At 40.7% G+C, this 25,611-nt stretch overlaps 3 protein-coding genes across 8 annotated transcripts; 1 reads left to right on the forward strand and 2 right to left on the reverse strand.

Moving 5' to 3' along the window:
- The first annotated feature begins 1,451 nt into the window (after positions 1-1,451).
- On the forward strand, positions 1,452-7,321 carry scn1bb (sodium channel, voltage-gated, type I, beta b). The gene is made up of 6 exons (XM_080787328.1): positions 1,452-2,011; positions 2,250-2,416; positions 3,112-3,349; positions 5,340-5,481; positions 6,259-6,333; positions 6,564-7,321. The coding sequence occupies exons 1-5, from the start codon at positions 1,963-1,965 to the stop codon at positions 6,326-6,328; spliced, it is 666 nt and encodes a 221-aa protein (XP_080643454.1). The 5' UTR covers positions 1,452-1,962; the 3' UTR covers positions 6,329-6,333; positions 6,564-7,321.
- Positions 7,322-7,470: 149 nt separating this feature from the next.
- naxe (NAD(P)HX epimerase) lies at positions 7,471-14,113 on the reverse strand. 6 transcript variants are annotated; one of them, XM_080787326.1, is made up of 7 exons: positions 14,012-14,113; positions 12,915-13,095; positions 12,637-12,745; positions 10,986-11,069; positions 10,229-10,339; positions 9,213-9,360; positions 7,471-8,078 (listed from the first exon to the last, which is right to left on the reverse strand). In XM_080787326.1, the coding sequence occupies exons 2-7, from the start codon at positions 13,079-13,081 to the stop codon at positions 7,879-7,881; spliced, it is 819 nt and encodes a 272-aa protein (XP_080643452.1). In that variant the 5' UTR covers positions 13,082-13,095; positions 14,012-14,113; the 3' UTR covers positions 7,471-7,878. The 6 variants fall into 6 exon arrangements, with proteins under 6 accessions (XP_080643452.1, XP_080643448.1, XP_080643450.1 ...); XM_080787322.1 differs by having other exon boundaries at positions 10,959-11,069; XM_080787324.1 differs by having other exon boundaries at positions 10,959-11,069; positions 13,996-14,078.
- A 652-nt stretch (positions 14,114-14,765) lies between these two features.
- On the reverse strand, positions 14,766-23,014 carry LOC308332154 (lamin-A-like). The gene is made up of 13 exons (XM_080787821.1): positions 22,655-23,014; positions 21,500-21,867; positions 19,778-19,934; positions 19,457-19,582; positions 18,998-19,168; positions 18,138-18,263; positions 17,676-17,896; positions 17,123-17,393; positions 16,522-16,629; positions 16,314-16,433; positions 16,164-16,220; positions 15,885-16,076; positions 14,766-15,600 (listed from the first exon to the last, which is right to left on the reverse strand). The coding sequence occupies exons 2-13, from the start codon at positions 21,847-21,849 to the stop codon at positions 15,565-15,567; spliced, it is 1,935 nt and encodes a 644-aa protein (XP_080643947.1). The 5' UTR covers positions 21,850-21,867; positions 22,655-23,014; the 3' UTR covers positions 14,766-15,564.
- Positions 23,015-25,611: the final 2,597 nt, after the last annotated feature.

Here is a 25,611-nt window from a genome sequence, read left to right on the forward strand (position 1 = left end):
AACTGCCCACCGTTTACCTTATCTGGCGAGGGGGCGATATATTAATTATCCTCTTACTGTATCCTGCAAAGTGTTTGTTTCATCGTACACATGTGGATTTGTATGAAACAAACACTTTGCAGATAGAAAGAGGATAAGTCAAGCTTTTCGTACAGCTGCAATGTTGGTGAGTTTGAGGTTGTTTAATACAATAAAATACTTTTCTGTTTGGATGAATGGGCTTTCAATGGGAAGTTGCACCTATAGTTAGTACCTTGCTGTCAAGATGGCAGCGGTGTGCATAAGGTCAATAGGATCTGGCTGGTGACGCGAGGTTAGATTGTTTTATATGTAATGAAACAGAAAAACAATATAGCCTATAACGTTTTCCTAAGATTTAGTCAGATTATGATCAGGTTATGATATGTTTCTATGTAGGCTATGGAGAGATAAAAACACACACGCGTGACGGTGTCAGTAACAGTAGGCTATACATAAATAAATATAGCCAATGGCGTCATGGCGATAGATGTATATATGCCATAGTCTACTTCGAATACATTCCCAATATATAGGCTATTAAGCATTAGCCATGGGCGGCCCATGGCCCATGCCTATATTGTTTATGCTTGTTGAGAGAGTTGCCTACATGCGGAAGGGAAAGGAATAGAAATACTAGTATGGGTAAATATACTAATACATCGCCATGTTGTTGATTTCAAAGCCGTCAACGTACAACCGACACTTCCGTGTGATGTGAGCGAACTGAGCGCTGCGCCCGCGCTGCTTCCATCCTCACAGGCGTTTTACCGCAGTGCATCTGCATCATCCTCTGAACGGAGCGACAGACCGACAGGCGTTCTGTTGCACGCACCATCAGCAGACAAACACTATAACGATTTTCATTATACCGAGAACAGGACGAAAAGACAATACCATTGCTTTTGGCTTATTTGGAACGTGTATATGGGCCTGCAGGCTGCCTAGTATACCGTATGGGCACCTGCAGTTTTATATACGATGTCATCGCAGCCAACGCATCTTTTCTGCGAGACTGCGGTCATTCGATAGATTAGCCTACATAAATATTTCTACATCCAACTGTCATCGCCGGCTGGTTAAACAGTTTGAGAAATAACAGGAGAGGACTGTGTTTTTTCTTTTATATTTGGGACGAATAACGGCGAAGAGAAGTGGCCTCTATTTTCGGACGTCAATACAGTAGGCTTCGTTTTCAAATTATCTAAATTATGTATCAAAGTAGGCTATAGGCTACCTTTTAGATCCTTAGATTGGCCTAAAGTAAATGTTTAGGGCCTATCATATACGAGGTAGGTCTTTAATATTTTTTTATCACAGCATGTAGCCTAACTAATTAGCCTATATGTAATGGTATGTGAGGTAGGCCTAATAACCAACATAAAACTACAGGCTAACTCATATATGCAGGCTCATATTGGCATGTTCCACACGTGAAGATTATATAAAGCCTGTGGCCTCTTGTTGCCCTGGTAATTTGTCAACATAAAAGGTGATTTAATTTGATCCTTCAGAGTGTGTGTCTGATTGCTCTGTGCATTTAGTATCAGGGCCTCAGGGAATGGATAATGAAATCAGGGCGTTGAATGGGGACACTGTGAGCAACTAAATATCCAGATTGTTCGATGTTCTGATGTTTCATGAATAACTGCAGATAGTTGCCTCCTCGGATAGATAAGCCAGTCTTTATAATGCATCAAGGAGCTCAATGTTGCAATAAACGTTACAAATAATACAAGACGATTTCTGATTTGAGCCAAAGATACAGATATATTTGGTAATATAAAGCACTTTATTAAGCTTGTTTAGCTTTAAAGACGCACAACCTCTAGTCTTTAAAAAAATATATATATACACAAACTTTCTCCAGAGCATTTGTTTAATTTGTGTATTTCTGAGGCCCCTCATCACATACATCAGTACCAGTCTTACACTAGTAGAGATATGGCTGCTGTACACATTCTGCTCCTTTCTCTGCTCTGCGCCCTCTTTGGTAAGTTCAGTCAAATAATTTCACTTTGTGTGTGTGTGTGTGTGTGTGTGTGTGTGTGTGTGCGCGCGCGTGCATGTGCGTGCGCACGTGTGTGTGTCTGTGGTGTGCACGTGTGCATGCCGCATGTGTGCATGCATCTGTCTGTCATAACCATTCATTTTATTTTAATAGAATTCTACTAGGCTTTTAACACTTGTGCCATCCATCTATCCATCCATCATTATCTATTCTCTGACAGTGTACCAGTGCCATGGGGCATGTGCAGAGGTGGCCTCAGACACAGAAGCAGTAGCAGGCAAAGGCTTCAAACTGGGCTGCGTCTCCTGCAAGATGAGGAGTGAAGTGGATGCCTCCGCCACAGTTGACTGGTATTTCAGAGCCGATGGAGAATCGGACTTTTCTCACGTGAGTACAGACCCACTGTTATCCAAGTCTGTTTACTCTGTTGCAAACCCAAAACACAACCTCAGTGACCTGTTGACCAAATTCAAATGGTTGACATTTCACGAGCAAAATAAATATAGTAGGGTTTCTAACCACTTAAAACCTGCCCTACTTCACATTCAAAGTTTTCCACAAACGTGCACACACAGTGACACATAACATCAAATAGATCTGGGGCTATATCTTGCGCCACCCCTTAACCCTTATCCCTAAACTAAGTTGCCATTTTTTACTATTTAAAAAAAGTAAAACCTTTTATAATAGTTTAAATAGCCAATCTACAAGCTCACAATGTCTCAGTAACCAGTGTTTAGGTCAGCGTAAGATTCAAAGGGAATCACTCCTGACTTTTTTGACCTCAGTGATCATTAGTGCTGTGTAAAGGGCAGGACAGAGAATGGCATCCAGCTCTGCTGTGTTGACCTTGTACAGCATCCTCTGTGATACTGAACTGTATCCTGTGATGATGGCATACACCTGGCATGCACGCATGACTCACTTTGTATCGCATGCAACTGACATGTACTATATATCCCTTAATCATCCACTGATCTATTTATCATTAATAACCACCCCCACGAAGCCTTCTCCGGCAGCACAGTTATTTCAACACAAGATTGAGATAATGAATAACAATGCTGCCACTGTGCCATCAGATATACTACTACGATGACGATGGCGCCAGCATTAAAGATGACCGCTTCTATGAACGCATTGACTGGAACGGCAGCAAGAGGAGCATGGACATTCAAGACGCCTCCATCTACGTCTTCAATATCACCTTTAACGACTCGGGCACCTACCGATGCTTCTTCAACCGCATGCTAACCTACAAGTATTATGAATACGAGACCCACGTCGACAAGGTTGTGCATCTCAAAGTGGTGGCAAAAGGTACTGTGTGAATAAGCTTAGTATGTCGGAACTAAAGCCTGTCATGGTTACAGGCTTTAGTTCCGACATACTATTAGTCTGACTGTCATTAGAACAACAACCTACCTCAAACCCTAACCTAAACATAACCGCAAGCACGGGAGCAGCACATGTTCGACCGTTGTTTCTGCATGTCGGACCATTGGTGTGTCGGATCTGCGTGTGCATCCCGGGCCTACAAAGTTTGGAAGGCAGTCATACTCATAGCCAATTGGAATAAAACCTGTAAAATCAGATTGATACATCTTGATTACATGATAAACAGATAATATGTACTGGGAGTGTGTGGTTTCACACCGATCAGTCCAACCAACGGCTCTAGAGACACATTCCCTCCAGGCTCCCATTACTATAGCTGGGATCGTGAGGCCAGTGTGGTGTGTGGCCAGGCGTGTGGTGTGGGACACTTTCATGAGAGCCAAAACTTGCACCGGAAGTTCAATTAATACGTGGCAGACACTGGCAGTGAATGGAGCCGGCTGGACCAGCTCATAACAAACATTATTTCTGAACAATTCAGACCATTGTCATATAATCGGTTCAGGAATATAAAAGAAGACATGTAACAAGTTGTTTTCTAATCACTTGCTTTTTGATGTGCATAGTATATAATTTAGTTTGAGGATCTGAACAGCAGGTATCGTTTCTGTCTTGTCTCGGAGGTATCGCGAGATTTGACTGCCAGACAGGAAATGGCATCTTGCGATACTTTGCGGCACGTTCAGAAACAATAGCACCCTTTTTGCTCTTTAGATAACTCTGTACAATTACACAGTGTACACATTGAAAAGCAACACAGCAGACAATAATGTGTTATATGTCTTCTGTTATTTTCCAGAAGCGATTACTTTACAAAAGGTCTCAGTCATTCAGAAATAGTGTTTGTTCATGAGCTGGTCACTGAGCTCTCATTGACTCCAGACTAGTGCATTCTGCCGAACTTCCGGGTGTAGTTTGGCTCCCATGAAAGTGAGCCCAGTCACGTGACCATGTCCCTTCCTTCTTTAAGCTTCCTTGATTCTAGGCTGTGTATCCAGCAGCAATGGATTAACTTTCTTAGCACGATCAAAGAATAGGGTTTTATAAGCTAAATACTTCTCCCATCTTCTTTCACCCAGCTCTTTTTGCAGTCTTAAAGAATAGGTCACAGTTTCTCATTTTGAAGAGAAAAAGGACATAAGCGTGCGTGCGGCCGCGTCGGATCGGGATGTAGGTGTTTCTACCATGAGAGTAAAAAATAATTACGTGATCTCATGGATGGCACAGTGGGGTAAAGTAGCTATTCACAGAATCATCTCGTTCTGGCACAGAAGGTTAACTGTTCACAGACTGACAGACAGACAGACAGACAGACTCACAGAGTGAAAACATAACCCTCTGCCTTTGGCTGGTCAGGCCTAATGGCAGGGATGACTAGAAAGTATTTTATTAACATGAGCCAGACTGTCTAGAAGCCAGAAGCCTATGTTCCACATACAGACATACAGCATGCCTCTAGCCTGGCATGGCCAGACTAATATCACTGCTATTTTCATTTGAGGTTCCAAGGGATGGCACCCCCTAACTTTCACATTTAACCTAAAAATTCAGGTATTTTATTCACATTTTGTCCACCTTTTTTATTTTTCACGTTTTCGGACTTTCGGACTTATGCCACTCTCTAGTTTTGTATGCCTTTCATGCGTCTTTCCACAACACAGCAAAATCCACGTTCATTTAAAAATGTATGCTAGCTAAAGGGGTAGAAATGTATTAGAAAATATCTCAGAGAAAGCAAAGTGAAGTGTTATTGAAAGTGCATTAATCTCCCCGCTTTAAAAAAAACACATTTGGGACAGAATGAAAAAAAAAACTATTTCTGCTTAACAAAGATCGTGAGTGGTCCTGCTTAGTCAGTGCCATGGTCAGAGTCAGCAACCTTGTCTGATTGGGCGATTGTTTTTCTTCACAGCCACCAGAGGGACGGCCTCCATCGTGTCTGAGTTCATGATGTATTTTTCAATCATTGGGCTCCAGGTCTGGCTCCTTATAGAGATGATATACTGCTATCGCAAGATATCTGCAGCGGGAGAGGAGGCACTTCGAGAAGCCGCGTAAATATTTATTATATACGTATACTTATACACACACACACACACACACACACACACTGTAAAATCCTAAGTGCTGAGTTTATTGTGCACTCATTATGCCCTTTAAAAAATGTGCCCTTTTTGAAATATTTGTGTCCATTTTTAGAACTTCATGCAGTTTATGTATTATCAGTAACTGATGTATGTCAATGTTTTGCATTTGGTGACAAACACATTGTGTCCAAGACACACAGACTAGTGTGTTAGCTTATACACATTTCCTCTTGGATGCTGCCCTTGTATTCTCATGATCCCTGAATTCCTTAACTATCATTTCCACTGTTCTACTTTCTTGTTATTCCTCCCTCTTTTCCCAACCAACTGTGCAACTCTGTTGAATGTTATGTGTAACTTCACCCATCCATTTATACCTGCTTGTTTGTTTTTTTAATCTAACTATAGTTAACCACTGTTACCATTGTTTTCACGTGTGTCTACTTGTGCCCTCTCTTTGTCCAACATGTCATGCTTCCTTCTGTCTACTTGTTGTCGTGTTTCCGTCTTGTCCATCCCATCCTCTGTCAACCTCCTCCCTAGTCAAAACCAAAACGAAACTCGATCCGTAAGTCAAAATGGAATGCAAACTGGTTGGTCATCTTGGATCTTTCTTATCATTATTTCATCATTCCTACTGTAGCAATATGTAGTAATTGCAAGATGTAGCAGTTCCTACTGTAGCAATATGTAGTAATTGCAAAATGTAAAACTCATAACTACCTTGTTTTTTCCCCTTTTCAGAAATGCTGAATATTTAGCAATAGCAGGGGAGGGAAAAGATAACTGTGCGGGAGTGCAAGTTGGAGAATAACACAGGTAGGAATGGGGTTAGATCTGGTACAAAATCCAGATCATTCAAATTATCATTACTATTTTTGAGGAAGTGGTCTTAAGTTTGATTTCTTAAACATTTTTTTATTGATAATTCATTCGGATTTAAATAGTACTATACTGATTATAGTACTATTTAAATCCATATGCATAATTTAGAGTGGAGAATAGTGAAATGTGCTGTGAAATTGAATAATGCACCTTCCCTACCTAAGGGCTTTATCAACGGACTGACCACGCCATCTTCCACCCCTCGGATTGCATGAAGACCTTCTGAAAAACACACAACTCGAACGGACACAGCAAAGAAACTAAGAAAGCATGGAACCAGCACTGTACTGTATATACTGACAAGCAAAAGCATGTATTGCACTTTCTGTATATTATAAATCATTATGCATCGATAAATCTGATGTTTAAAAGAAATATACCGGTCCAGTATTTCAATTGTCTATAGTATTGTTTATATAAAATTAGTAGAGCTGCGGGAGTCATCTTGACTCATTGGTATTGAATGTAAAGGAAAGATTTTTACTAATCCATCACCATCTTACTGTACGTGTGAATAATACAATGCACAAACACGTTATGTAAGGTTAACACAAAATGTGATAGACTATGATAAGACTGTCTTTCCAGTTTAATTAGTCTTGCTAGCTATACATTCAATGAAATCTTAATATGTACCAATAAAAACATAAAATGATATACAAGTGATGTTTTGATGTAAATGATTTTCTTATTTTCAGAGTGCAGAGGGGGGAAATAAATCTCATATGCAGCATGTTAACTGTCCTAGCTAGACATACTGTAATCCTCAGCTAAGCATTTTGGGCTGCAACTGTCGCTTATCCTGTCAGCAATACTTCTATTCTTTACATTGTCAATTAATCAAATAATCAAGAAGTGTGATTTTATTTATATACTATATGAACCAATAGACAGGGAATTCTAATACTGATGTAATAGCCAAATAGCAGATTTGCAAGCTCATAACACTATCTATGATGCAACATGCTGTGAGCTTGTATATCTGCTATTTTCGCTATTGTATTTAAAAATGTATATTTTTCATAATTGATTAAATCCATCAGTTAACTGTTACACCAGTCAAATGATGTATAGAGAAAAAAGCCTTCTGTAAAGGAGTGATTTATTATCATAAGAAAAACCTGAGGATCCATAAGGCCCAAACCGCACCAATGCAACAAACAGTTTAAAGGACATGTCACACCAATGCAACTGCCATAGGGATTGGGGATAATGTTTTTTATGCAACTATGGATTTGCATGGCGAACCATTTGGTGCAGTTTGGGCTTAAGAGCTCACATTGACAACACAGTCAATGTACAGCAGCCGAAAATAAATTTAATGGCAGCACACTTCCTGGATCCACACAAAACCTGTCATGATGAATTCTATTAAGTTGAAGTTCTGGTAAGCTTTGTAAACATTGCAAGAGACTAATATTGAGTACCAGGGTCAAAGCACATTATCTAATATCGTACTTTATCGTTATTACCATCCTACTATAGCTGTAGAACACAGTCAGTGCCGGGGTACTGAGGAAGGTTAAGGTGGTACTTCTTCTCCAAGCCAGGAGGCACAAACCTCCCTCCCAGGAAGTGATACCGTCCTCTGAACAGGGTGGCTGATTTCTTTGGTGCAGTGAGAGAGATGAGCATGTCAGGTTGTAGTCCATCTGCGCTGCCCTGCTCCACGTCCCAACCTTTAGGAATGCAATATATAGAACCATGTAAAGGAGATGGAAGTAGTAAAATAAAGAAAACACACAGTCACACACACACACACACACACACACACACACACACACATATATATGACTTATACACACACACATATATTATGTAATGGAAATAAATTAAACGGGCTCAAGGCTGGATTTATCGCAGTGTATGCCCCACCTGCTGCTGTGATTAAGTAACTAAAGTTAAGTAAATTAAACAATGATGATGCTATTTGTGTGAGGACCAACAGCTGTGATATGTTTATGTAAAAAAAAAACGTATTTGGGTATTTCCATTTATAGTGACTTCATACATTTAAAAAAAATGTATATAATACATTATATTTATGAACCCAGCAGGTACTACTAATTCTGAAGAGAAATGTGATACACCTTCAAACTTAAAGCCTGATAACTATAAAAGGAAATAAACAAAGGCAGCAAAGATTCTCCCAAACATTGAAATACTAGATATCAGGGAGTGATGAACATAAAATACCACCATTAGTTAAGAAAAATACCATTACATAATAACTTCTTGCTGGTATTTAACAATGTTTCGTCACATCAGACATGAGGGTGTTTTTCTTTGTACCAACTTGGTAGATACACTCAAATGGTACACCCATGGTTCTGATCAGCCCTGACCGGACTACACTATATTTTGATTTTCATGAGCTGTATGCCATATTTAAAACAAAAAAAGGTTTTAAATATTTCACTTTATGCACAATGAATCGAGAATATATGAAATTTTCACATTTATTTATATTACAGAAGAAAATAAACATTTGCAGTTTTTGCACAATATTTAAAACTTTTGAAAATGATCTGTAATGTTTTATTTCACTGCACCATCTGCATAGGATAAACATTATTATCGTACTACTACTCTATAATAATTGAAGATCGTTTCACTTCTATTTCCACACAAATACTTCTACTCGCCAATTGCCAAAATGACTTCAAAACAATATGAGACACGTACTATAAAACCAGGATTCAACATTTTGGTTAAACTATACAACTACCGGTACACACTAGAAACACAAAGAGAACCAACTCTAATTTATTTTGTGTATATGATGTGCATATGATGTGCATCCAGGAACCCACCTGAGGGGATGTCAATGCTAGCTACAGGCACGGTGGTCTTCTTCAGTACATCAAGGATGGAACCAAATGGCTCTCTCACAGCCCCACTGAAGCTGAAGCCAAATATGGCATCTATCACCAAGTTGTAGGCCTCATCAATCAATTTGGCCTAAGGAGACATTTCCTTATTTTAGTAACAGTAGGCAGTGCACTCTCTTGTTCGTTATGAAGCTGAGGGAGGTAGCACAGCGAAAATACAAGAAAAAGTCAAACCCATTCTCACTCGGGCACAAATTTGGGTCCACACATAAAAAGCTGTCTAAATATTAAAGAAAAGACCCTCGGATCAGTTCTTTCTAAGGTGGCTGGTATGTTGTCACCTTTGGATTATGTCTCATAGGATCAAATTTTAAAAGGCAGTGTCTAAAAGCTTCCCATTTGTTCTTAAAGTAATCAGTGTGTGAACTGTGACTAAACTTGAGGGTAGCTAAAGGCTACGGATCTAAAGGCCCTTGGATACAGTTTGCCGTTTTTCTTTTTTGTCCAAACAAACCAAATAACATAGATCAGTGGTTTTTAACGAGTGGTCCGGGTACCACCTGTGGTCCTTGAAGGGATTCTAGGTGGTCCCCAGCTAAATGATGGAGAGTTGGTAACCAAATTAACCCTTATAGATCTTTAACTCTTGAGTGTAAAATGAAACCAAATGGACCCGTACACTTAAGAGTTAAATTATTGTTAAACACCTGCAGAAATCTACACAATTAGTAGAAGAATTGTTATTTTGATATTTTGCCTGTTATCTCTCATCATGGTACCAACATCAATACAGCATAGAGATGTGTACATATTCTGTAGTTTTGGGTCTGCAAGGCTAAATGTAATCAAATGGTGGTCCGTGACTCAAATGCAGAATAAATAATGGGACTTGATATGAAAAGGGTTGAAAACCACTGACATATATTAACAGATTAAAATGTATGCGCTTCTTTGAAGAAAAGAAAACATGTTAAATAATTACGCAGTAAGCTAAATACCTCTGGCATTTCAGAGAGGAAGGGGATCTCCATTTTCTCACACTGTGTGGTCAAGCCATGGAAAAGTGGCTTGTTTGGCCTTTTTGGGTACAGTATGGTAGGCTCATAGCCCTGTGAACAACACATAGGAATAGTAAAGATAAAAACAACACTGCAGCTTATTCATGTCACCGACCATGTAAAACCTAATTTAGTCCATTACATTTCCATACAAAACATTCCATCTCAACAATTACCTTTTCAAATGTCATTTTAAGTTGCAAATTTACTGTAGGAAAAAACTTTCGCACACCTAGAAGAAGTCAGGCGTCTGCACAGGTTCGTAGGCCAGTGGACATCAATTAAATAAATAGAATGCACCCGCACACTATATTTGCTCAGTACAAGAGTATTTTTCTTTTCAATGCAACGTTTCGGTCCCTCCGGACCTTCTTCAGGCAGGGGACCAAAACGTTGCATTGTACTCTTGTACTGAGCAAATATACAGTATATGGGTGCAAGTTGCAAATTTAGAAATGTAGTGGTCTACAATTTACTTAAACATGATAATTTTGTGTTTGCTTTATCTACTTGAAGCTTCAATATGCGGCAGGACAAGTTGGAGAAAAAGCTGAACTATGGGAAAGTTGAAGTAAGGAGAAAGCACCTATTTTGATACAGACAAGGCAGGTGCTGAGATGTGTTAAAGAGAAGTCTGAAAGTGAAACCAACCAGCAGTAGAGACACTCACAAAAAGTTTAAGATGCCTTGCACAAACCAGACCATCACCTCCATTGTTACCAGGCCCACAGATCACCAGCAGTGAAGGCTTGGCTTTGACCAGAGAACTGAGTGGGTAACCCTGAAATGCAGAGACATCAAATGATTGCAACGCAACCCTTACACAGACAGGTACTGGTTTGTTTATACTCGTACTATAAATTAAGTATAAATTTAAAAAATCACACCCGTGTGAAGTGAGGGGCGCTAATATATTAAAGTCTAACTCATGTTGACATGGTGATGTAAAACAAACGGTGCCAACACAAACATCAAACGCCATTAACAATAAAGAGACAATATGGCGTAATGAGGCACATTATGGTGTACATTTTCCGTTCATTGTTAATGGCGTTTACAAGACAAACATTGAACTAAAGACCTGTGTATAGGAGGGGCTCAAAAATGATACCTTAAAGCATGATGGGCACATTGGGCAGCAGCCGCAGTACGTATCAATACATTATCTGAGAGTTCATTATTTCAAGAATAGAGAGCATCAAGTGAAATGTAGCACTCCTTAGAAACAGTTATTTAATCCTAACATACAAAACTCAATCCTCACTACTACCATCAGTTATTATTAAGTTAGTCATGTATCTGCATGGAGGTACAGTGAAACATTTAAAGGGTAAGACCACTTTTTTTGAGGTTTGGGTTGTGTAGTTACTTTGCCATGATGCTACTCCAAATGTGGACAAGAAATAAAAAAATACTGCTCCAGTGATTAGAAATTGACAATTCAAAATATGCTCCTCATTGACTTGCATTGTAGCTCAAACAGCTCTCAAAGGCACTCTTTTAGTACGTATACAAACACAAACAAAGTTGATTCAGACAATATAGAGCATCACCAAAACTCATGCAGTTTTATTTTTTCATAAAAATGTTAGATTCCTGTTGATTTTACTATTTGAAGATCTGGATCCGGATCCACGGATCCAGTCCGGGTTTTCTTCCCAATAAAATGGACAAATCAACAGGAAGATAACATTTTTATGAAAAAATAAAACTGCATGAGTTTTGGTGATGCTCTATATTGTCTGAATCAACATTGTTTCTGTTTGTTTACGTACTAAAAGAGTGACTTTGAGAGCTGTTTTAGCTACAATGTAAGTCAATGAGGAGCATATTTTGAATTATCAATTTCTAATCACTGGAGCAGTTATTTCTTATTTCTTGTCCACATTTGGAGTTGCATCATGGCAAAGTAACTACACAACCCAAACCTCAAAAAAAGTGGTCTTACCTTTTAAGCAAACATACGTAACACAAAAAATGTATTCAATTCATCCAATCCCATTGACATTTGCTTAACCCTGTCTTCTACGATGAGACATGAAGCCATCCCAAACTAGCAAAGTGTGTTGGAATTAGGTGGATCATGGGCTTTAGACCAAGTATATCAGTTTGTTTTGGGAGTTCTGAGGCTTAGTTTTTAGTGACATTGCAAGCATAATCAAAATTGCATTGAATGAGGTTTCCAGCTAGAGTTTTTTCCTGAGGAAATAGCTATTCACATCACTATTCATTCAAGTGATGTGCAGCAGGGTGGACTATGGTGCTCAGAACAGTGCCCTGTTACTGACAAGTCACAGGTTTGATCCTGTGACAGGTAGCTGTTTTCTTAGAAACCAACAGAATCTCACCCTTGTAACTGCTGTGGCACAGCTGAGGCCAGCCAGCTCCATCAGCTGATCGACACTGAAGCCATACTCACTGAAGAGCTCCTCGTCAATGTGCTGGGCCTCCTCCTGCCTACCATTCAAGATTCGAGAACAATGTTCATTATATCTGGCCTACACAGTACACAATATGCATACAGTCACCCAGGGCATAGGCATGCAAACAGGCCATATAGCTCTTACTGCATTCATTCCCAGAAACACTCTCTCACACCACCCATCCACAGTAAACATTTCTTTACCCAAGGTATTTGATCGACTGGGCCATATTAGATGCTTGTCGACTAAAACACGTCTTCAGGTTATTTGTTGAGGTGGCCAGTGGACATGTCCCCAGCTGGGCAAGGACTGTGGTTGCCCGTGACGTCACCAGGAACCCAATCCCAAACAGAGCCTGCAGACTCAACATCCAGCTGGATGCACCTGCAGGGAAAGGACCACGACCAGACCAGTGAGACCAGCATAGCCAATCATTAGAGCAGAGATCGATAGTTATGTAAATTAGTAATGTTGATTGAGGATAATTAAAGCTTCCCCTACAGCTGCAAGAACAACAAAACTCACAACACACAGGCTGCAAACATTCACCAACACATGCCTCAGGAGAATTCTACACGTCTGGTGGAGGGACAAAGTTAGCAATGTGGACCTGTGGAAAACAAAAAACCAGGATCCCATTGACCTACAGATCCGAAAAAGTTAGATTGGCCACACCATTTGAAATCGATAAGTCAGTGAGGGCTCAGCCCTGCCCCTTTATGTGCCCTTTGCCAAAGACTTTGGCTGACTTTAGCAAAGAAATTACCCACAGTTCATAGCGTTACAGACTGAGTAGAACAAGATTTGTGGCATTTTATCATGATTATTAGTGAGGACCTATTATATGAAGACAGGTTGAAAAGTGGTGACTGGTGAAGTGGTCCTTTAAGGCTTATGGACCAGAGCTAGATCAAGACTAGCATATAGTTGTTGTTGTTGTTGTTGTTGTTGTAGTTTTATCGAATTTGGCATGTGCATACGCTGTTGTTTTGTTCGGTAAAGTCATAAGATAAATCTATGATCATCTTGATAGTTGATACAAGGCTAGCCCTAGAACGGCTCTTGTTGTTACATACAGTATGTACAGTATTTCACATGAAAATTTACGAAGTATAATTAAATGATCACAGGCATTCTAGGTCTAATACAAGGCTATAAATACAGGTCAAGACAGCTGACGTTCAAGACATATGCCATGGAACTGTAGCCTACATGCATTTTAATTTGAAACCAATTATCTGCAACACTGTCACTTTTAACGTTAGTATCTTTGTAAACTCTTACTTTAAATGCACCTTACCCCGTAAAAAAAAGAAAAGTGTCGAGTTGCAACCGTTTACGGTGTAGCAAAAACGTGCTTGCCTTGAACTGTTTATTTATGATGTCAGTAGTACAGTACTTCCTGGTTTGGGAAACCGTGACTACAAATTAAAAGTACATTCATATTTCAAATTAAAGGTTCACCCACTCCCAGGTCGCTCCACTGAGGGGACGGATGATGGACCAAAGGGCTGAATCAGTCGTAAGGCCCGGGGGACCGCAGGCATTTGTATTCTGTATTTTTATAGATTTTTACATTTTATGACGTTGCGGAACAAAGGGCACAGATACACACATACACAATACCTAGATCGAACCATAACATAAAATACAAAAACAATATGGACAAAATTGTTTGGTGCGTGATAGTCTAGAATCTAGATGGTTATAACTACCCAGAGAACAAGGAATGATGATCCTATCCATCAAGGTTATGGCATCGCTTCTGTCAAGGAAACCTATAGGTCAAGGTGGTAGTTTATTTGAGGGCCAATAAATCGCAAATATGGGTCCCATATTTTATAGAAGGACTCTGTTGTGGAGTGTAGCAGGCATTTTAAGAATTCCAACAGCATGCACTGCATGCATGATTATTTTGTAGTTTTTGTTTATTTTAACTGGTCCAGTAGACAGCAGATCAAATCAGACAGACAATAGTGTTCAAAGCTGCATTGTGGAATCAGTAAAGCCCTTCAATTGTATGGGCTTAAAGCGAGTACAAAAGAGTCAGACAGTATTTGAAACAGAAGCCAGATTTATTGATGCCAACCAAATACACGATTGATATTGATTGAATACTTTATTTAAAAAAAGCACAGAGGTAAAGTTTCATACAAAAGTGCTATAGGATAACCAAAGAAGCCTTACGCCAATAAGGCTTGTTTCCATTGGATTCAACTAGTTGAGTTGCCATGCACCTAAAGTGGCTTTCCTTCACATTCTAAATTATTTAGAATGAAGGCTTTATTTATTATGCAAAGTACAGTTTCAACTTCACCTTTGAATAGATTGGTAATTTGGCCTTAAGATGGCTCTGAGGGTAAACATGGTAATTCACATGGTAATGTGAACCTAGTCTAGTAGAAATACTATGGGAATACAATAATAAATGAAGGATAATAATAAAATAAATCGTGGAACTCTGATACTGCATAAACAGAGCAGGAAACTCAAGTCGATCCACTAGTCTGTACTCATTAGCTGTGAATTCTAAAGTCTACCAGCCACTTTCATTATTTTATTAGCCTACAAATTTGTTCAGATGAGAAAATAATCTGTAAAGAAAATATATTGGTCAAAGGAACTGGTATATAATAATAATAATAATACTAAAAAGGTGGCTGGTATTCATTTCCTATTCTGGCTATAACAGCTCACAGTTTAAAGGTCCCAAACAGGCTACAGCATGCCTATATACAGTACAATATGACAACCAACGGTACGAACTTTTGTTACATACATTAGTAATGATCAATGTATGAATTATCGTTTAATTGTAATTGAGTAAAAGTCTTCCAACATGGCTCCAGAGCCTCACATGATCGGACAGTTCTCCACTCTTGCTCCACTCTGAAAGAGAGAGTAAATATTTACAAAAAACTCAAAATTCCACTTTACTGAGCACTTTGTAATATGCATATTTCATTCCAAGATTAGATTCCCAGCATATGATTCAAGCTATTTACACATAGATACAGTATACATACATAGGCTACTGTAGTAGAGGCTTTTGCAAAAGGAAATCAAATCACACAATTATACTGACAATGCTTAGTTCATACATCATCATTTACAAATCATCTCTATGAAGATGATGGAACAAAGCATTTAGCTGTGTTCTGTGTTCTTCCCACCTTGCGAGGTGTACTGTGGCCGATCACATAGGAGTGTGGAAGCAGGCCCTCTGAAATCCCGCCACTGCGGTGGGAGGTGCGTGAGGCAGAAGATACAGAGCAGTTGCTTGTTTTATCTGACGGCAGCCCACAAGAACCACACCTGCTGCGCAAGTTGTATTCAGTGTCCCCTCCGCATGTGCTGTGGGCACCCTAGAAGGGTTAGAGATATGTTTAGCAACCTGTTATCTGCACACTTGTTTGACATGTATGTCTTTGATAAAATGTGGTTTCTCTTACCATGTCATCATCATCCTCTTCCAACTGTGTGCGAGTGACCTTCCTCATTGCCATTTCCTGAACGTAAAAGATCATTGCAACAATAAACTATTATTACATAAAGATGGGAAATAACATATTTTGAACAAAATATGGTTTAAATATAGATACCTCTCCATTGGCACTGATCAGGGTTGTCTGGAACTGGTCTCCAGTTCCCCATGTTGCCTGGTTCTTCCATACAAAGTCACTGGGAGGGCTGTGGGTTCCTCCAGCAGCAGAAGCCCAGATCTTTGCAAAATTAAATAAGGCATCCATAACAATATTCATGTAACAATATATGTGATATACTTGTTGCTTACAGACAGTTGATGCTTACCGTCACTTTCTGTCCAGCCTTTAAAGTGAATTTTGCAGAGAACTTGAAGGAAATGGGTGTACCAGATCCCACCTGTCGCTTCACCTGCCAGTTCCCCAGATTTTGGTCCTGAGGCAGGAATATGGAATTCAGTTAATGGAGTCAGTCATTTGGGTTCTGCTACAGTTTATTGTGTTTGTAATGTAAAGATCACACCCGTGTGAAGTGAGGGGCGCTCTTATCATCGTACATCATCATACATGATACATCATCTCATTCCGGCTAATCACAAGTTGCGTCCTCACTTTTGTCTTCAATGTTACACAATGTTTGTGTTTACACGAACACTCAAAATTGTCCATTCATTGATTGTCAATGGCATTTAATGTTTGTGTAGGACAAAGTTTGTATTTGCACATAGACCAAAAGCTAGACAAGTGAAGTTTGTGAAGTTTGTTCACCATTATATAGTAGATGTGAAAATACAATTTCGGCAAATATTACAATAAACAATAATGCAAGAAATGTCCCCATTCTACTGTACCTGGAATATAAGTAACTACAGTGTATGTCCACTGTGACTGTGGAATATTCAGTGCAAAATCATGTTCCATTCTCTCACCTCATCTGCCTTGTTGCTGAGCCTGACATACTTTCCATCCAAGTCCACCTCGTCCACGGTGACCCGTCCACTGGCCGAGGCCTGCTGGCTGATACGTGTGCGGGACACGGCTCCCCCGGCGAAGCTGGAGGCCTCGCTGTCGGTGTCGTTGAGGCGTTGACGCTTCTTGCCAGAGGAATTCTGAGAGTTGCAGTGGACTGAACGGGTCAGTGAACCAGAGGAGCGGTTTCCTGCAGCTCTGGTTGGAGTAGGGCTCGGAGACAGGCGAAGCCTGCAGGGATGGACATGACCCATGAGATGCCCGTGTGCGTGTGTGTGTCACGTGTGTGTGTGTGTGTGTGTGTGTGTGTGTGTGTGTGTGTGTGTGTGATTATCCATACATTTGCATTGCTCACAATGTGTAATGTACAGATCTGATCTACAATATTATAATACTCCTGTCTATAAATGCTGTGACTAAATCTAAGGTCAGTGACGCATTACATTACGTACCTAATTGTGATAATTGACCTGCAGTTATAGGCTTAGTGGTTTAAAGGTTAAGAACACCTACCGCTCTTCTTCTCCCTCCAGGAGCTTCCTGTAGGCAGCTATCTCCATATCTAGAGCCAACTTGACATCCAGGAGCTCCTGGTACTCATCCAGCTGCAGCTGCATCCGTTGCCTGATCTCAGCCATCTCCCTGTCCTTATCTCCAAGCAGACGACGTGTGGTGTCCCTCTCCCGAGACATGGCCTCCTCTAGTTCCCTCACCTTGGCATCACGGGCTGCCAACTGGAATTGAGGGGATCCCATACAGTATTTGTTACTAATTTGATTGAACTAATATACTCATATCACATACTGTATAATGTATTCTCCATAAACAACTTTTTGGATATCTAAACCTGCATAGCTCTATGGGTAGAGTGTGGCACAAAAACAAATTGTGTTTTGCAAGGAAAACAGGAAATCTATGCATGAATAGCTGTGTGATGAGATTAACATGAAACACTTCTGTCCATTGGTGAGCTACCTGTTTCTGCAACTGGCTAAGCTGGGAGGACATGGACTCCATACGCATCCGTGTCTGCTGAAGCTCCTCGTGGGTCGCCCCCACCAAGTGGCTGCTCCTGTCAGCTGATTGACGTGCATTCTCCAACTGACATAAGTAAAAAATAAATAAATAAAAGATGTTTGTTAGGGCATGGTGGCACCCTTGGCACAGTTGGTAGTACTGTCACCTCACAGCTAGAAGGTCCTGGGTTCGATTCCCGCTGGGGACGCTGTGGGCGCTGGGGGCGTGTTCTCTCCTCCGCGTCATCAGTGCCCATACCCGACGCGGGGTTTGTGAAAGGGCCTATCTGTGTGGAGTTTGCATGTTCTCCCCGTGTCCCCCTAGGGTAGGTACCCTCACAAAAACATGCAGTAATCCTGGTCTCTAAACTACCTCCCCCTGGCCAGCTGGGGCGCCTGATGGAGGGGAAAGGAACTGGTCGGAATAACGTGTTCCTTCCACGTGCTATGTCCGGCCGGGAAAACTCTCCCCCCTCAGGTGAAAAGAAGCAGCTTGGACTACTAATGCATAGAAGGAAGCATGAGGTCAGTCTGCTGCCCCCCAGGTTTTATTAATTCTTTATTATAATTATTATGATATTAATTATTATTATGTCTTCTTGAGTATTACATTAATACAGAATATTTCCCTGGACAAATAATATATTATACATCATCCAGGTTACACAAGCGAATGGACATAACTTCTAATCTAGATGCATGGGTGGCATTCATTAGAGGTCTAATAGTTTGATTAGAAATTCTCTAATTCTTTCTGGAAAAGCCAAAGATTTGAATGGTACATTCTTTATGTTTTCCTGGTATCTGAAGAGAATTTACCTTGGAATTGTAGGTCTTTTCAATCTCATCCTTATACAGTTTGATTTGCTGCTCATGCTGGCCACGCATTTCGATCAGTGCCTCAGCCAGCTTGCTCTCAAAGTCTTGCTGCGTGCCGTTGGCCAACTCGACCATGCGAGACTCATGGCGGCGCTTAGTCTCCCTCAGCTCCTGTAAAATAAGACAATAATGACAAATTATAATTGTAATTAATTTTTTGTTCAAGGGAGATTCCTATTTTATATGAGAGCGACCAAAAAAGTGCATAATTAAGTGTACAAAAAACAAATGAAACACGTCCATCTCCATCAAACTCACTCACAACTAGAACTACCCAGATCATTACAGATTACTATGATATCAGGAGGATTTCTGTCTTCCTGATTCTTATTCTGCTTCATTAGTTGATAATCTCCTGATGACAGAGAGACAATAACAAGTTCCCCAAATGTTCCTGACCTCAGAGTAGAGGCTCTTGTGGAACTCCAACTCTTCTTTGAGGGTCTGGAGGCGGTTCTCTCCATCCACTCTTCTAAGCATCTCATCCTGCAGTTGCTTCTTGGCATCACCCAAACTTGCTTCCAGCTTAAAATACATTAAAAAAGCCAAGAGATGATTGAGTTCAAATCATGCAAACAAAGATCCCTTCATGTAATGTAATTATATACGGCAAGTATATCTGGATATCACATACTTTCGCACACTAAATAAGTATAGAATTACTTACATACTGACACTTCCTAGTTTAAAACTCATTGTGTGTTGTGAGTTTCCTGTTACCTTGGCAATTTGAGCCTTTAAGTCCCTGACTTCCATCTCCAAGTTGCGTTTCTCTCCCAGGGCTGTGGTCAGGGATGCATCCTTAGAGTTCAGCAAGGCCTCCAGGTCTTTGAGCCTTAGAGAGGCTGCTGCCAAATCAGACTCCTTCTTGGTGTTTCTGTAGAGAGACGCAGGCATGGGTTTAGATATTTATGTTCCCCTTCCCTTTCCGTTGTGGTATGTTTTTCTGCAAAGATTAAAAAAATAAAAAGCTCAACACATACAGGGTGATCATAAAAAGAGGAACAACACTGTGCAAAGAGCAACAGTGCTATGCACAGAGACAATACCTAACCTCTGAGGGTTAGTTCAAGCTTTTATTGTGTGTGTGTGTGTGTGTGTGTGTGTGTGTGTGTGTGTGTGTGTGTGTGTGTGTGTGTGTGTGTGTGTGTGTGTGTGTGTGCGTGTGCGTGTGCGTGTGCGTGTGTGTGTGTGTGTGTGTGTGTGTGTGTGTGTGTGTGATTATCCATACATTTGCATTGCTCACAATGTGTAATGTACAGATCCGATCTACAAGATTATAATACTCCTGTCGAGGCTGTCTCTAAATGCTGTGACTAAGTGTGTGTGTGTGTGTGTGTGTGTGTGTGTGTGTGTGTGTGTGTGTGTGTGTGTGTGTGTGTGTGTGTGTGTGTGTGTGTGTGTGTGTGTGTGTGTGTGTGTGTGTGTGTGTGCGTGCGCGAGTGCGAGTGCGCGCGTGCAACAATAATAATAATAGAATTCATAATAATGCAGAATGCATCTTAAAGTGCTTCTCCAACAAAATAACCAAGTGGAAACTAGATTCCTGCTATTTCCTTTGCACGTCTTCTGTAATCAAATCTGTGGGTTATTTTAGGATGGGAAGGGAAGCCTGGATGAAGTAGAAAGAGAGGGAAAGCCTTTCCAGGCTGTATGACTCATACGCTCCAATTATATCTACGTCCAATCTGACGTGTCTTGTAGCCACAAGCCACAGCCTCCTGATGTTTAGTTTAGACGCTGCCATGGTAACGGCCTGGCTTTGCCAAACATACATATGCCATCGTCTCTATATTTATGGAAAAATAATGGAAACGAGAGTGTAACCGCTAAACACTGCCACGTACTGCACACATAATGATCACTTTTAGTGGAACAGGAGGAGGAGGAGTGACGGGAAAGAGTTAGTCATAAGACTCTGCCTGTGGCCGAAGTACTGGAGATGTTGGGATGGATGTTGAATGTCAGACGGGAGTGAGCAATGGGGACGGTATGCTACCATGGGAGTGTTCTGGGCAGGGCACTGGAGCTGAGAAACTGTGAGCAAAATTTGCAGAGGCCGTCAAGTTTGAGGTTGTGGGATGTTGTTATAGGGATCTCCGTGTACAATTATTCTACAAACGCATTCTCCAATCAAGCTACCTTCCGGTAATTAGGGAAAAGTAAATATGAAAAACCGCACTCTGCTTTCATTCACTTGAATAAAACGTATGGGTTCCAGAACAGCAGACTTGGGAGGTCTCAGGGCTGTTCCACACATAATCCTCTGTCATGCAAGATATCTGGATGATTGGATATATTTTTATTCGACATGATGTACAATATTGTGTAACTATAAAATAAGTGTTAATTTGAGTTAAATTCACTGCTCAAGAAAACTCAGAATCCAAAACTAAGGAGAGCACACACTCAGCTAAGGGTGGATTGTGACCTCTAGCATACCTGGCTTTGAGCTCCTTGTAGTCCTCTCGCACTTTCCCCAGCTCCAGCTGCAGCCGGGCGCGTTCTTTGGCCACCGAGTCCAGAGTCTGGCGGGCATCCGCCAGCTCTGCCTCATAGGCCGCCTTCATGCCCGTCATCTCGCGGCTGATCTCTGTCTCCGACTCAGTGATACGCAGGCGGAGGCCTGCATTCTCGAACTCCAGTGTTCTGACCTTGTCAATGTAGACAGCCAAACGGTCGTTTAGGTTGCACAAGTCGTCTTTCTCCTGCAGCCTGGTGATACGGTTGGGGGAGGCTGCGGCAGGGCTGCTCACACCCCTGTGAGTACCTTTCTGACTGGGTGTCGCCATGGCACTTGTGGGTTATCTCTGTGGGAATACAGTCTTTTTAAACTTTCTTTTCATCAGTCAGATTGGGAGATATTTATAAATGTGCAATAAAAGCGTGTGTTTATATTAGGTGTTGATCTGAAGACAGGTTACTGCAGTCATCGTATGCATTGCATATAACCTATGATACAGGGAAAATAGCCACATCATGTGGCCTTATAGGTAGGCCTATGTGAAGTTTGACTGTACAAAAACATTATCACTCTGCAGATATACGTAAAGTCCACATTTAAGTCTGTCAAAAATAAGAACAGCATTAAAAAAAGCATATTGAAGTGTCCCTTTACACCCATGCACCATAGCATAGCAAAGTGGTAATTACAACAGCTATCATATAGAACTGTATAAAACCAAAGTATGTGTCAAATGCCATTTTTCAGAAACTAAAAAGATTTTAAGAAATACAACTCAATTCACTCCACTCACTAAGTATTCTTGTCAAGAACAATGTGACACATAAAACTAGCATGGCATTATGAGTCATGATATAAATATTTCCTCCCATCATTGTAATGTCATTAATAACTTACAAATGATAAAGATATGGATACAACCAACATCTCCACCTAAAAGATACACATTGGGCCCTATGATATCTTGCCTTACCCCTTATGCCTAATTTTTGGAGGCAAAATAGTTCAAATAGCCCATTTACAAGCTCACCACGTGATGCGGCTATTTTCTTTACTATTTTTAAATGTTTTTCAAAATAGTAAAAAGGCAATTTCACACAATATGCAATGGGCTACTGACAGTCAAACTTTACCTCTATAAAAGATGGTGTGAAGTGGGGGAAAGAATCAGGTCTGAGGATGTTTCTCTCTGATATTTCCAGTGGCCAGTGATCTTAAGTGTTCTAAAGTCCTCCGATGATGCACTCCCAGAGACTGCACTGTCTGAGAAACCAATCTCAGAGTGAGTGCCCATATAGGAGTGAGATGGGAGGAGAGGACAGAAGGAGGTTGGCCTCAAGTTTGGCATCATAGGTGGTAGTTCTCCCTGTCTGTCCCTCCTCTCTGTCCCCTGTTTCTCTCCCTTGCCTCCTCCCTTCTCTCTACTTTAGTATAAATGCAATAAAGTGGTCCAAACAAAGAATCAGCACATTTTTAATGAGATCCATTTGATGTCTCTCAGTAGCTTATGATGAGGTTTTTTTCATTGAATATGGATTAATTATATTTCTATTGGGTTTTCCAGTACACAATGTCCAGCTCAGTGTTCAATCTCTGATCGAGTCATAAAGACTATAACAATGGAACTAAATTCCTCCCAGCTTTGGGATTGGGCGCAAATCCCTGCAACACAAGTGTGTTGCAGGGTCAAGTGTCATGTCCAGGAGGTGTACTTGTACTGTACCTACAGTATACATTAAGCTACCTCACACTGCAGAAACGGGCTCCTGTCCAGCCTGTGGGCCACTTGAAGGCTAGGTCCATTTTAGCCACAATTTGCAACTCTAATTTTTTTATAATGGGATGAATCTAGAGTTGCAATACCCTCCATTGACTCCCCATTCATCCAATTTGCTTTTGCGATCTGCTTGTATTAAATTGATTGATTGATTGATTGATTGATTGATTGATTGAAGTATTTATTAATAGTTTTTAGAATTACAGTACATTTCAACTCAATACAAAAACTGTTAACTGTGAGTGGACGACACCATAAAGCATTACACTTGTTTACAAGAGGGTCCACCGTTTTCAATTCATCATAACATTTAGAGATGTATACAAATATACACTTCTATATAGCCAAAAGCAGGAAATCATCATAAGGGAGGGAAAAAGGGGGGGAAAACATACAGTGAGAGGAAAAAAGGGGTGGGTGGGGGATTCAGATTTTACAGGGGCCAGTTTCAAATTGCAGGGGTCCGTAGGTGCCCTTTGAGAGCGGTTTTGAAGGAGTCAAGGAATTCACATATCTTAATGACAGTTGGTAGGGAGTTCTACATTTTTTGTGGCATAGGAGCTAAATGAATTTAGTCCCTTGTTTGTGCCGAATCTGGGTTGCACATGGTTTTGTTTGTCCCTCTCGTGTTGTGGGTGTGGACTTTGTTAACATTAAGGAAGTATTTAGACAGGTACATGGGTATCTTGGTGGTGTATCGAATCTTGTGGACCAGACCCATTGCAAGATGCTGTACTCTGTCGTCAACCCTAAGCCATTCCAGCCTGTCAAAGTGGAGGGGAGGTTTAAATAACGTTAAACTCACACTTGCATGTCATAAATCACCTGCAGATAATTTCTTGACAGAAAGTAGCTCATGACATGTCTATGGTGGATTTTTGAGTGGTGCAACCACTCCTATAGACAGCTATGAGTGTGGCTGTGTCCCTGGCTGTGTCTGAGCACGAAAATAGCGTTATAGCGTTTGTTCACCACCAAGTGTCACTGTTGCACAGCCTAACACACAGACACACACAGGCCAGGGAGGAGGGCTTGTACAGTACAATACAGTACAGTACAGTACAGTACAGTACAGTACAGTACAGTACAGTACAGAACAGTACTCACTTCAGACAGGTCTGATTTTTCTGAAACAAACACTTGGCAGATTGAAAGAGGATAATTAAAGCTTGATAACAGCTGCAATGTTGGTGAGTTCAACGTCGTTTAAGACAAGCAGATCGCAGTTGCAAATTGGATGAATGTGGAGTCAATGGAGGATTCATCCCATTATTTAAAAAATCTAGAGTTGCAAATTGCAGCTAGGTCCATAAGGGTCCATCACATAGACCTATCCCCAGTAATCTTTTTAGGACAATAATTAAATGTCTTGGACCAACACTGCTTGGACAGGGAAAGAAACTTTGTGAGAACTTCATTACAGTGAATTAGTATTTGCGGACAAAGTTTTTCCAGTGCACTGAGTGCAGTCTTCATTTGAAAATAGCAGAGCCAGTTTGGAATGTGAGTGAGTGCTGATGACTCAGCCCGCATACAGTGGAAACAAGTTAAACACACTACTCTAGTCTAGTGCTACGTAAGCTCCAATGGCAGAGAGAGAGCCTCTTCGTCAAAAATGTACCCTGAGGTGTTTTTATAAATTGTAAATAAGACAAAGTGAAGCAAAAACTTGTTATGAGAAATCAAATGGTTTTGGAGGTGTAGTGTACGTGGCTATGGCAATAATGGCATAGAGACTGAGTTTGTTTATATAATCAAGTCAATATCTTCGTTGTGTACATTTTATGTCATTTGACAGAACTTTATTTTCACTTTTGATCTGGTTGACCACAAGAGCCACGACAGGCTCTCTACCACCAGCCTATGGCGCACGCTAGGGGAACTACCATAGAGTTAACTCTATGGGAACTACCCATAGATCCGCTAGCCCCTATACCCCACCTGCTCAGCTAAAGCACGGGGTTTGCTCACTTTGCTGCTGTTGCATTCACTGCTTTGCAGACAACTGCAAGACTTGTCCGTTCAACACACAAGGCATTGTAGTCTAAATAGATCCCGATATCTCGTACAATTATGGCATTATTCATGCAAGGTTGGTTGGAGCTATGCTAACGTTAATAAATCAATATATTGATTAAGGGATTATGCTATATGCTTGATGGGGAGTGGGGACTGAGCTGTCTGAGCATTATGCTTTTGCGTTGGTTTTCAACACGGCAAAAACATTTTGTCATGTGGTTCGTGTGAAAACCCGGATTGGATCTTCTTGGTCACCTGAGTAGGGACTTGAAAACGCTGCCATTCATTCATTCG

This window comes from Protomyctophum bolini, assembly GCF_963924005.1.
Source record: "Protomyctophum bolini genome assembly, chromosome: 17".
Classification (NCBI taxonomy): domain Eukaryota; kingdom Metazoa; phylum Chordata; class Actinopteri; order Myctophiformes; family Myctophidae; genus Protomyctophum; species Protomyctophum bolini.

Bases quoted from the DNA above. Each gene is read 5' to 3' on its own strand.
- naxe (XM_080787322.1), bottom strand. From the start codon at position 13,081: ATGTTGAGTCTGCAGGCTCTGTTTGGGATTGGGTTCCTGGTGACGTCA. The intron at 10,340-10,958 runs GTGAGTGTCTCT...TGTTGTTCACAG, and splicing joins CAAGGCATCTTAAACTTTTT to GGCTATGAGCCTACCATACT. The intron at 9,361-10,228 runs GTATTTAGCTTA...ATGTCTCCTTAG, and splicing joins TCCTCTCTGAAATGCCAGAG to GCCAAATTGATTGATGAGGC.
- scn1bb (XM_080787328.1), top strand. From the start codon at position 1,963: ATGGCTGCTGTACACATTCTGCTCCTTTCTCTGCTCTGCGCCCTCTTT. The intron at 2,012-2,249 runs GTAAGTTCAGTC...ATTCTCTGACAG, and splicing joins TCTGCTCTGCGCCCTCTTTG to TGTACCAGTGCCATGGGGCA. The intron at 2,417-3,111 runs GTGAGTACAGAC...CTGTGCCATCAG, and splicing joins GAGAATCGGACTTTTCTCAC to ATATACTACTACGATGACGA.
- LOC308332154 (XM_080787821.1), bottom strand. From the start codon at position 21,849: ATGGCGACACCCAGTCAGAAAGGTACTCACAGGGGTGTGAGCAGCCCT. The intron at 17,897-18,137 runs GTAGCTCACCAA...CCTCAATTCCAG, and splicing joins TTAGCCAGTTGCAGAAACAG to TTGGCAGCCCGTGATGCCAA. The intron at 17,394-17,675 runs GTAGGTGTTCTT...CCATCCCTGCAG, and splicing joins CTGGAGGGAGAAGAAGAGCG to GCTTCGCCTGTCTCCGAGCC.